Below are 11,664 nucleotides of genomic sequence, written 5' to 3' on the forward strand. Positions count from 1 at the left end.
GCTGAGGCAGGAGAATGACGTAAACCCGGGAGGCGGAGCTTGCAGTGAGCTGAGATCCAGCCACTGCACTCCAGCCTGAGTGACAGAGCGAGACTCCGTCTCAAAAAAAAATTAAAATTAAAATTAAAATAAAAGAATAATAAAATGGAAGAAAATTCACAAGATCGTGTTAAGTGAAGAAGGCAGAATACATCTTTGCAAGGCATTATTCCAATTATGCCAGACATGCCATGGATATACATAGAGAAAACACCGGAGACAACATACCAAAATATTAAATATACTTGACTCTAGGAGGTAAAACTGAGTGTTTCATGTTCCCCTATTTCCTATTTATGCAATAGATTTAAAAAGTGTTTTTACGACTAATTATACAATTCAAAAATTGCCTGTGTTGAAAAGCATGAAAGTACATGAAATTGTACTACCCTGGAAACCCCAGGAAGTGTTTAGTTTGGAAAGCCAGGGCCACCTGCTAGTGGGTGAGTCATGGGCACAGGCTCGCACCTGCCACCGCAGACGCCACACAGGCTGCTGCGCCTCTCCAAGCGAAATGCCCCACGTGTGCCAACGGCCACCTCAGCCGTCGCCCTGCGCCTGGCCCGCAGCCAGAGGAAGCCCAGCAACTTCTGCTCTTTCTTAATTTCTGGAAAACAGGGAAGAGAGGCCTTTTCAAAGTTCGCAGGATCGGGCCATTTTGTGCTCCACTTTGGAACAAATCGGAAGCTAGGGACTTCCAGATGCGCCACCGCCGTCCCGGGACCGCCGCTCCCGCAAGCGTCCGCACTGCGGCCGGGGTGCGCGGCCTGAGAAAGGCCCGGGGCACGACGCTCCGGGGGCGGCCAGAACCCTCTTTGAAGTCTCCCGACGGATTCCGAGCCTCTCATAAGCCAGCCAAGACCGACCAGCCCCGGTGACCACAGGCCAGCCACGCGGTCGCCCGGGGACGCGCGTGCTCCGCAGGGACAAAGGGTCGGGAAACTTGAGCTCCGGCCAGTCCCGGAGAGACCCGGGCTGGTGGTCGCCATGGCAACGGAGTCGGGCCCTCCGAGATCCGCCGCCTTGCTGCAGCAGCGGCGGGGGTGACCCGGCCCGCTCTGGGTGGGGGCCTGCGCCCGGGCCCCGGCCGTCCCTCCCCGCCCCCAGGCCGCGGCCGCGGGAGCCGGCGACTGACCCTCGGCAGCTCCTGTAGTCACGTGGCGCTGGGAACCCGGCGGGGGGAGGTTGGGGACGGGCCTGGCAGTTGTGAACTCGAACCTGCCGCTGTCGCGGCGGCGGGGCGGGGAGCGGGAGTGGGCCGCGGAGGCCGGCCTTCGGGCTCCATGGACGGGCGCCGCGCCCCTGCACAGCCCGCCGTAGAGGTACGGCCCCGGCAGGGGCGCGGGGGGCACCGCGGGCCCGCGGGGGGCCGCGCCACCTGCGGGGCGCGTGACCGTGAGTGTGCGCGACCGTGTGTGAGTGCGCGGGGGGGACGCTGCTGGATCTGCGGGGGTGGGGGAGCGCACCTGCGCACAGGCTCCGCGAGCTGCGCCGTGCGTGGGACCCGAAATGGCTCACTCGCAAGAACGGGACCTGTGTGCCCGGGAGCGTGGACGGAGGACACGCATCAGTACAAAAGGGCGGTGTGGGAGTTCTGCCACCCGCGGGCAGCCACGATGCGGAAGGGGATTCTGACTGAGTGCTGGTCACAGCAGCTGGCCCTGCGCAGCCCCATGGGAAATAGGCCTGGAATTCCTGTCGGGAGGAGGTTGAGGGAAGGGGAGCCAGCAGGGATTCCAGAGTTCCTGCCATAGGCCGGCCTTTGGCCATCAGGGAAAGCCCAGACTCTGGCCACAGAATGGAGAGTTCGTTCTGTGACCTTAGCAGGGAAGGAAGTGATCCCCAAAGGCAGCAGTGTGCTTCCTTGTTGAAGGGGCACATTCATTTATTAATCCAATGTCCATTAAGGTCACTCTGCCAGGCAGGGTGTGGGGCTTATGGCTGGTGCTTGTGGCTTTGTGGGGGGAGGGGTTGTGGCTGGTGAGGACACAAAGCTGACTGCCCTAGAGGAGCTCAGAGCCTCACTCCTGTTTTCTCTCCCCTCCCCACAGGTAAGGCTGGCCTCTCTGCAGTCAGAGGTCTGAGCTCTGCCATGGGGGTAGGGGTGTCTTTATTGCTGCAGTTTTCTCTGACACCTGGGGGCTACCGGAGTGTGGGCCGAAGCAGGCGCTGCAGCCGCGGAAGTATTCCCAGGAACATCCCCAAGAGGAGCTGGAAAAAGCCTCATCCCCAGCTCTGCAGTCTCCAGGGTAGAGTCTGTCCTTTGCTGTGCTCCCAAACCACTCCACAACTGGGGTGCACAGGCGTCCCCATCCCGGCGGAAGGAAATGGCCCTTTCTCATATCCTGGGGTCTTCCCTGTGCACAGTCCGACACTGGGAATGAGTGACCTTTGTGTTCCCTGAGAAGAGAGTGGGCTCTAGGGAATTTAGAAGGATGTATCTGGAGCTTGTGAGCAGGCACAGAAGGGCCCTTAGGAACCTAACTGCTTCCTTCCTCCTTCCGCGGAGGAGGCTCCTGTGCAGGAGTCTGGGCTCCCCTGAGCTGTGGAAGAGCTGAACACAGGGCAGCTCCTGGCGAGGCTGGGGCAGGACAGGGCAGGGGACCGAGATTGCAATCTCATCTTCCCTCCCCTTCTCTTGCCCCAGTTATCTCCAGCACCCCGAGGGAGGCAGAGCCACTGATCAGACCCTGAAGGCAGCAGGCTGTGGGTGTTCTTGGATTCAGGGAGAGCATTCCTTCCTGCAATGTCCTAATTTGTGTGGGTGGAAGAAGGCAGGCTGGCAGAATGTGGGCGCAGTCTGGGCAGGCAGTGGTCTGGCGTTAGACTGGTGGGAGTAGCACCCAGGGCTCCGCTTCTGTTCCCGGAGAAGGGCTGTTCTCACTTGTCCTCCAGCCTCCTGCAGAGACTGCAGTTAGTAATGCTGCAAGTGCCTCCCCTGTGTGGCTAGGAATGAAAGGCTACAGAAACTTTTTTCTCTGAGATCTTTGCAAACGCAGGCATTTTAGAGGAAAGAGCACTGGCCTGGAAGTTTAAAGACCTGTTCCCTAGTCTTGGTTCTGCTGTTGGCTTACTGTGTCACCTTGGGCAGGTCTCCTCATCTTTGATGCCTCACAGTTGCTTCGTCTGTCAAACAGGAAGCTCAGTGTCTGCTTGTCCAGCTTCACAGGGTTGCTGTGCAGCTCAGATGTGGCATAGAAAATAGCAGACACAGGGAGAGGGCAGCAGGAAAGCGCTTGGAAAAGCATAAGGCGCTGTAGGGAGCAGTGGCCACGTTTTCTGGTGAGTCCTGTGGCAGGAATGTTTGTGCATTCAGCACTGGAGCATTTACTCCCTGTCTGACCCTGGGGTAGCTGCCATGAGGGGGATTCTAGTATCAGAGTCCCTCCCTTCTGGAAGTTTCCAGGGTAATAAAGACATAAGACAAACATCCTTGAAATGTTATCTAAAAACCCAAGATGGAAATAATACGTATCACACAAGGAAACAGGAGAGTAGTCTAGCTCCGTGTCCAGGGTTCTAGGGGTTCATAGATGGCAGCTCCTGTCCGGGGCTGAGGTTGGGAGGGGAAAAACAGGGGCAGGGTGAGTTGGTCTCTGGAGTGACTGTGCTTTTCCACCCTCAGCAGAGGAAGAACCGATGCTGGAACGTCGTTGCAGGGGCCCCCTGGCCATGGGCCCGGCCCAGCCCCGACTCCTTTCTGGGCGCTCCCAGGAGTCACCCCAGACCCTGGAGAAGGAGCCCCGCAGGCTGAGGCAACAAGGCACGTCAGTGGCCCAGTCTGGTGCCCAAGCCCCAGGCAGGGCCCATCGCTGTGCCCACTGTCGAAGGCACTTCTCTGGCTGGGTGGCTCTGTGGCTTCACGCCCGCCGCTGCCAGGCCCGGCTGCCCTTGCCCTGCCCTGAGTGTGGCCGTCGCTTTCGCCATGCCCCCTTCTTAGCACTGCACCGCCAGGTCCATGCTGCTGCCACCCCAGACCTGGGATTCGCCTGCCACCTCTGTGGGCAGAGCTTCCGAGGCTGGGTGGCCCTGGTTCTGCATCTGCGGGCCCATTCTGCTGCTAAGCGGCCCATCGCTTGTCCTGAATGCGAGAGACGCTTCTGGCGACGAAAGCAGCTTCGAGCTCACCTGCGTCGGTGCCACCCTCCCGCCCCGGAGGCCCGGCCCTTCATATGCGGCAACTGTGGCCGGAGCTTTGCCCAGTGGGACCAGCTAGTTGCCCACAAGCGGGTGCACGTAGCCGAGGCCCTGGAGGAGGCCGCAGCCAAGGCTCTGGGGCCCCGGCCCAGGGGCCGCCCCGCGGTGACCGCCCCCCGGCCCGGTGGGGATGCCGTCGACCGCCCCTTCCAGTGTGCCTGCTGTGGCAAGCGCTTCCGGCACAAGCCCAACTTGATCGCCCACCGCCGCGTGCACACGGGCGAGCGACCTCACCAGTGCCCCGAGTGCGGGAAGCGCTTCACCAATAAGCCCTACCTGACTTCCCACCGGCGCATCCACACCGGCGAGAAGCCCTACCCGTGCAAAGAGTGCGGCCGCCGCTTCCGGCACAAACCCAACCTGCTGTCTCACAGCAAGATTCACAAGCGATCCGAGGGGACGGCCCAAGCCACCCCCGGCCCGGGGAGCCCCCAGTTGCCAGCCGGCCCCCAGGAGTCCGCGGCCGAGCCCACCCTGGCGGCACCGCTGAAACCGGCCCAGGAGCCACCGCCGGGAGCCCCGCCAGAGTCCCCGCAGGACCGGGCCGAAGCGCCTCCCTCCCTCTACAGCTGCGACGACTGCGGCAGGAGCTTCCGGCTGGAGCGCTTCCTGCGGGCCCACCAGCGGCAGCACACTGGGGAGCGGCCCTTCACCTGCGCCGAGTGCGGGAAGAACTTCGGCAAGAAGACGCACCTGGTGGCGCACTCGCGCGTGCACTCCGGCGAGCGGCCCTTCGCCTGCGAGGAGTGCGGCCGCCGCTTCTCCCAGGGCAGCCATCTGGCTGCGCACCGGCGCGACCACGCCCCCGACCGGCCCTTCGTGTGTCCCGACTGCGGCAAGGCCTTCCGCCACAAGCCCTACCTGGCGGCGCACCGGCGCATCCACACCGGCGAGAAGCCCTACGTCTGCCCCGACTGCGGCAAAGCCTTCAGCCAGAAGTCCAACCTGGTGTCGCACCGGCGCATCCACACGGGCGAGCGGCCCTACGCCTGCCCCGACTGCGACCGCAGCTTCAGCCAGAAGTCCAACCTCATCACTCACCGCAAGAGCCACATCCGGGACGGCGCCTTCTGCTGTGCCATCTGTGGCCAGACCTTCGATGACGAGGAGAGACTCCTGGCCCACCAGAAGAAGCACGATGTCTGAGACGGTGGGCGGGGCGGAGTTGGCTGAGAGAGGGCTGGGGTCCTTTGTGGTGGGAGTCGCAGTGGCCTGGTGGTGCCTGCCTGGTGCTGGAGTAGGGGACAGTGGGAATCCCAGAGGGGATAGAAGACGCGGGGAGTGATCTGGGTGGGCCCTGTTAGCCAGAGAGGTCAACCCCGGTGGCTAGAGAACCCACTTCCAAGTGCAGGGACGCCAGCCTCCAGCTGGTGTGCGCTAAGCTTCCATCCTGACTGCCCTGTGCCCTGGAAAAGTAGCAATAGCATCTGCCCCTTAGAGCCCTCTGGCTAGAGGAGCCACCAGTGGAAAGGAAAACCTTCCATCCTCTGGTGTTAACGCCTTAATGTCCCTGTCTTTTACTGTAAGTTACTTCAGATCATTTTTGGAAGTAGGCGAGGTACAGTCCTGTAAATGAATGCTCTGGGCTAGATACAGCTTGGAGAACCTGCTGGCCTTGTTAGACAGCACTTGGGCCTTTGCCAGCAGCAAGAGGTGAAGCGGAGCCATTCTAACCTCTCCTTTCCCCTCCCACCTGCCCCCTGCATAGTCTCCCAGACTGGGAGAGACCCATCTGCTGTTAGCACTTCCATCCTCATCCTTCCCAAAGAGCAGACCCCCAGGGCGTTTACTCCTTGGTCTGTCTCGCTTTATCTGGCGCCCCTCCCAGCACTGAGAGCATCCCCTGGCTGTCAGCAGCACTGTTGCCAGGCTCTTGTCTGAACACCGCAGCCCCTCCTTTGCTCCTTCCAGAGCTCAGCATGTCATGGCAAGGACTGCCCCATTGGTGATGGAGGGCCAGCCGAGGGGAAGTTACCGGCGAGTTTCCTTTTCACCATTTCTAGCGTATGGACACCTGGCCTCTGCTTGAGCACTTAGGTGACAGGAACTTTCCCACCTCCTGAGGCCCTGGATGATTCTAATTGTTAGAAATCCTTCCTTATAATGAATGAATTCTGCTTTCCTATAATTTCTACCTATTTGGCCTTGTTCTGTTCTCTGGAACTAAACAGAACAACCATTTATCCCCCCCTTTTCAAACTAGAGAATAAAGATTTGGTTTTAGAACTGGTGGCTGGGGAGTATTCCTTTTTCCCGGGGAGCTGTGGCACGTCAGGAGGAGCAGCATGCTCTCCTCCCTAGAAGGCCAGGGTGGGTGGGGGGCTACTGTGGGTGGGGCTCTGGCCACAGGCCACATGCCCAGCTTGTTGAGCTCTGGCACCCGGTCTCAGTTCTTCCCTGAGCATACCCAGGAAGTTGGGCTAATTCTCTGGGTGGTGGGCCGAGGCTCCGGAGAACTGTGGTGGGTGGAATGCTCTCAGCTTGGTCCCAAGATTTATGTTCTTGGTCACTTGCCCTCCTAGGTGGGCCCGGTGACACCGAATCTTTCTCACCACCTGGGCCTTTATGAAACTCCAGCGAGCGCTATGAGCTCTTTTGAGGGGTGCTGGGTGTTAAACAGACTTTGGTTATACCCGGACTCTGCCTCCAGTAGCCCTTCAGAGGCTGGACAGACGAAGGAGCCTCTGGGAGGGGAGGCAGTTCCCAGCAGCTAAGACAGCATTCGGCTTCCACACTCCACACACCCGGGATTCAGCCTTCTTTGAGGTTGTTGTCAAACCCACTTGCCCAGTGTTTGCAAAGCCTAACACCGACAGTGAGATTTGCAGCCAGAGAAAGTAAGGCGTTTATTGTAGGGCACCAGGCGAGGAGAATGGACAGCTAAGGCTCAAACTCCCTGATGGCTTATAAGCAAGGGTTTTTAAGGCAGGAGTGGGGAGGTTTCAAAGTGAGTTAGAGGCTGAGGAATCTCTGGAACTTCCTTATCCATTTTCTGGTTCCAGTCTGTCTGAAGTCTACGTGCTGGGATTGTCACGTGGTGACATTGGTGGGGGTCCTGGTTCCTGAAAAACAACTCAAGGACATATGTCAAGATGTTATCTTTAGGCTGGGCATGGTGGCTCACGCCTGTAATCCCAGCACTTTGGGAGGCTGAGGCGGGTGGATCACCTGAGGTCAGGAGTTCAAGACCAGCCTGGCCAACACGGTGAAACCCCGTCTCTACTAAGCGTACAAAATTAGCTGGGTGTGATGACGGGCCCCTGTAGTCTCAGCTACTAGGGAGGCTGAGGCAGGAGAATTGCTTGAACCCGGGAGGCGGAGGTTGCCATGAGCCGAGATGGTGCCACTGCACTCCAGCCTAGGCAAGAGAGTAAGACCTTGTTAAAAAACAAACAAACAAACAAACAAAAAGGTGTTATCTTTAGTTTCTTTGAGGAAGCTAACATTCTGTGACTATTACTTGAGTGACTATTGTTTAAGCTATTATTACTTTCTTGCTTAGCGGGTTATTTATTTACTTCCCCAATTCCTGGCTGCAGGGCTAGCTAGGTGCCTGGAATTTGCCTTGAATGGACTCACATTTTTCTTTATTCTCATGCTTTTCAAGTGATGGGCAGAACCCAGCAGGCTCCTAGGAGGGGGTCTCTGAGGCTGGGCACGGTGGCTCACGCCTGTAATCCAGCACTTTGGGAGGCCGAGGCAGGTGGATCACCCAAGGTCAGAAGTTTGAGACTAGCCTGACCAACATGGAGAAACCTTGTCTCTACTAAAAACACAAAATTAGCAGGGCGTGGTGGTGCATGCCTGTAGTCCCAGCTACTCGGGAGACTGAGGCAAGAGAATCACTTGAACCTCAGAGGCAGAGGTTGCAGTGAGCTGAGATTGCGCCATCGTACTCCAGCCTGGGCAACAACTCTGCCTCAAAAAAAAAAAAAAAAGAAAAAAGAAAAAAAGAGGGTCTCTGCTCCATCTCAAGGTCAGGTCAGACTTTTCAGGTGTCAGTTGCTAGGCAGGAAAGGGGGGCTGATTTGGGTCTGTCCTACAGTGCCTCCCTGGCCGGCCTGTTGTAGGACTCCCGGTTTCTGTGAGCAGTCACCCTGTATGCATCCCTGAATTGGTGGTTTCATACAAATTTGAGTACCTGTTTTTACCAGGCATTAATAGGTTCTTTTCTTGCCTGTGTTAGTAATTTCTGCATATATCGCCAGCATTTAGCACAGAGCACATAAGAATAACCACAACTTGTTGACGTGAGTGGCACCTGGTGAAGTTTACCTAAATTATCTCATGAGTCCTTGTGTGGGAGGTAGTCTTCTTTTATATATGAAAACATTTGCCCACAGTCATATAACTGGTAATCACCAGAGGCAGATTCAAATTCAAGTCTGTCTGACTCCTGAAACCTGTGCTCTTGACAACTGCTGTGTACTTAGTGGATGAATGCTGTGTGCTGCTGTGTTTGGTTAAGATAAGTATTAAATGCCAACTGTGTGGGTGGGGCTTAAAGTGTGTAGGATGGAAAGAACAGCTTCAAAGCTCCATATTGGTTTATGGGGTCACTTAAAAACCTGTGTAATTGATGACAAATTATCTGTCAAAGCCTGGGAGCAGAGGGTGTGGTCTCAAGAAAGCCCCAGTCACATTTTTTTCTCTTTGAGGGAACACAGGGTTTCCAGGGAAGGGGAGATGGCCAGGAAAGAGTAGGCCGATGTCCGGAAATGATGGGCAGGGAGCAGGGGCCGGTCCTTGGGTTGGCATCTAGGTTAGTATTGGAGGTATTAGGGACAAGGATGAGAGTGAGCAGGGATCTAACCAGGGGTCCTAACCTTTTGAAAAATCCCGTTTAAAGGAAATAGTCTGGGATATGGGGAAAGTGGGGTGTGGGTGTCCTCAGTGCTTCGCTGCCCACTGCCTGTTGTGGGGTTGGGAAAGAGGTCCACAGGACAGAAAGGTCACACAAGTGGCCTTGAGGGGACTGGTAAAGCAGGAACAGAGTCAAATTGAGCATGGTTCCTTCCTGAGTTCCTTCATGGGTGGCCCAGTGGTTCTGAAGCCCTTGCTCTGCCTGGTTCATCACCATAGCAGTCACTGGGGAGGACCGCCTGGGTTGTAGGGGTCTGCTGGCAGGAGCTGCCCTTCTCTTCTGAAGAATCCACAGTTTTTCTTTGTTTTCTTCTACAATTACAAAAGCATTAAATCATCTTTAAAAATAAATCATTCAGATCTATTTAATGTGAATGCTCTCCTTCATTCCCCTATTCCACTCCCAAAATCCTTTTTGTTTACACTGTGAAAATTTTGAGGAGTATTCTCCTAACATTTTTTCCTGTGTATTTGCAAACACACATGCATGCAGCCTCTCCCCTCAGCTTTTTTTTCTTCTTAATGGAAATAGGATCCCAGAGGTTCTCCATCCTTTCCACCTCTGAAATACCCTTGGTCATGGGATGCCAAGCTGGAGGAAGTCTGCTCTGTAAGGAGGAAACAGGCCCAGAGGGTGGAAGTGACCCCCATCGGTGGGGGTCCTGATTTCTGAAAAACAACTCAAGGACACATGTCAAGATGTCATCTTCAGTTTCTATGAGGAAGCTAACATTTTGTGACCCTTATTTGGGTACTATTGTTTATTACTACTTTCTTGCTTAGCAGGTCATTCATTCACTTCCCTAACTGCTGGTTGCAGGGCTAGCTAGGTGCCTGGAATCTCCCTTGAAGGGACTCAAATGTTTCTTTATTTTCGTGCATTGAATGGGGGGCTGGTGGCAGACCCCTAAGAGAGGTTCCTGCTCTGTCTCAACACTTGCAGCTAGTGGCAAATCTGGAACTAGAATACTGGTCTCAGCAACAGGAATGTATTCCACAAGCCTTTGTAGAACCTCTTCTAGGTACTCTTCTAGAAAATAAGCCAGGTGTGGTGGTGCATGCCAGTAGTCTCAGGTGTAGCCGAGGTGGGAAGATCCCTTGAGGCCAGGAGTTTGAGGCTGAAGAGCTTTATGATTGTGCCTGTGAATAGCCACTGTACTTTAGCCTGGGAAACATAACCCCGTCTTTAAAAAAATAAACAGGAGAATGAGACTCTGAAGTGTTGATAGCTAGTGATGTGTGGCCTCTTTATAGGGTGTGTATGATTTTGTATTTTACAAATCCTTCTAGATAATATAACCAAATTAACCGTAAAAACTCAGTAACGTATGCAGGCAACTAGAAAATTATTAACCCTATTTTATAGATGAATAAGTCAAAGTCCAGAAACAGAAAAGTATCTTTTATAAAAAGTACACATGAAGTTAGTGACAAAGTCGAATCTCAGTCCCCAGTTCCTGCTGTGCTACTGAGGCTAAACCGCAGCTGGGCCTGTGGCAAATGTTTAATCAGCTGTTGACTGAAGAAAGTAAGGTCCGCCTGCCCAACAGCAACCATTTGTAGAGTCTGAGGCCCAGCTTCTGTCTGTATCTACCTCATGCCCCAGAGGCAGCTTCTCGCAGCTCCGGAGAGAATCCAGCCAGTAGGAGTTGATCCAGCTGCGCCCCCTTTGAGGGAGAAGTGTGAGGAATTTCCTTACAATGGGGTGGGGAGTTGAGAAGATACTCTTCGCTGAAGGTCTGGCAGTCTGGACCGGGTTGGCAGCTGGGCTGAAAGGATTCCGCTCATGGGAGCCCTACCTAGTAACCCGATTTAGTAACGTAACCTCAGAGCGGTTCCTCAGCTAGAAAACAAAGGGATTGGGCCGAGCGCGGGCCTGTAATATCAGCACTTTGGGAGGCCGAGGCCGCAGGGTCACTTAAATCCAAGAGTTCGAGACCAGCCTGGGCAACATGGCGAGACCACGGTCTCTACAAAAAATTAAAAAAATTAGGGCGGGAGGATCGGTTGAGCCACGGGTTCGAGGCTGCACTGAGCCATGATCGCGCCACTGGGGACAGAGCGAGACCACATCCCTGAAACAGAAAACGAAAATATCGAGTGTAATGATTTCTAAGGTCCCTCGTAGTGAACCCTAAAACTTATCACACCCTACGGTGGGGCTGTCGCGGCTTGAGGGCAGCCACAGCCTCAGCCGGGGTTTCTGTCCGGGTCCTGATGGGTCCCCAGCAGGGGGAAACAGCGTCCGGTGCGCTGAGGCGCTCGGCGAACGTGCGCTGAGTTCAGGCGTTACAACGGGGTCGCAGTCTGAGTCCGGGCCTGGCAGGGGTGCCAGGACGCCGCCGGCCATCCGGGGCCCAACCTCCCCAGATCTCCTCCCCGCGGCCCAGGGGCCAGCTGCTAGCGCGCTCACCGCGCCCGGGCCTTGCGCGCCCGCTGGGGGCGAGGTCAGCCCTCCCCCCTCGGCTATTGGCTCCAGAGAACAAAGGGGCCGCCCCGCGGGCTGCTCCGATAGGGCCTGCCGGTCATCTGAGCGGCGCAGCCAATGGGGTGGCTGGGCGGCCC

At 56.0% G+C, this 11,664-nt stretch overlaps 1 protein-coding gene across 14 annotated transcripts; it reads left to right on the forward strand.

Moving 5' to 3' along the window:
* Positions 1-275: 275 nt before the first annotated feature.
* On the forward strand, positions 276-6,466 carry REPIN1 (replication initiator 1). Of its 14 annotated transcripts, none has more exons than XM_023225544.3 (4): positions 276-1,361; positions 2,091-2,288; positions 3,177-3,321; positions 3,665-6,466. In XM_023225544.3, the coding sequence occupies exon 4, from the start codon at positions 3,679-3,681 to the stop codon at positions 5,380-5,382; it is 1,704 nt and encodes a 567-aa protein (XP_023081312.1). In that variant the 5' UTR covers positions 276-1,361; positions 2,091-2,288; positions 3,177-3,321; positions 3,665-3,678; the 3' UTR covers positions 5,383-6,466. The 14 variants fall into 14 exon arrangements, with proteins under 14 accessions (XP_023081312.1, XP_023081314.1, XP_031791947.1 ...); XM_023225546.3 differs by having other exon boundaries at positions 3,668-6,466; XM_031936087.1 differs by having other exon boundaries at positions 2,091-3,321.
* The last annotated feature ends 5,198 nt before the right edge of the window (positions 6,467-11,664 follow it).

Source organism: Piliocolobus tephrosceles, chromosome 8 (genome assembly GCF_002776525.5).
Source record: "Piliocolobus tephrosceles isolate RC106 chromosome 8, ASM277652v3, whole genome shotgun sequence".
Classification (NCBI taxonomy): domain Eukaryota; kingdom Metazoa; phylum Chordata; class Mammalia; order Primates; family Cercopithecidae; genus Piliocolobus; species Piliocolobus tephrosceles.

Bases quoted from the DNA above. Each gene is read 5' to 3' on its own strand.
- REPIN1 (XM_023225537.3), top strand. From the start codon at position 1,323: ATGGACGGGCGCCGCGCCCCTGCACAGCCCGCCGTAGAG. The intron at 1,362-2,161 runs GTACGGCCCCGG...TTATTGCTGCAG, and splicing joins CTGCACAGCCCGCCGTAGAG to TTTTCTCTGACACCTGGGGG. The intron at 2,289-3,664 runs GTAGAGTCTGTC...TTCCACCCTCAG, and splicing joins CCAGCTCTGCAGTCTCCAGG to CAGAGGAAGAACCGATGCTG.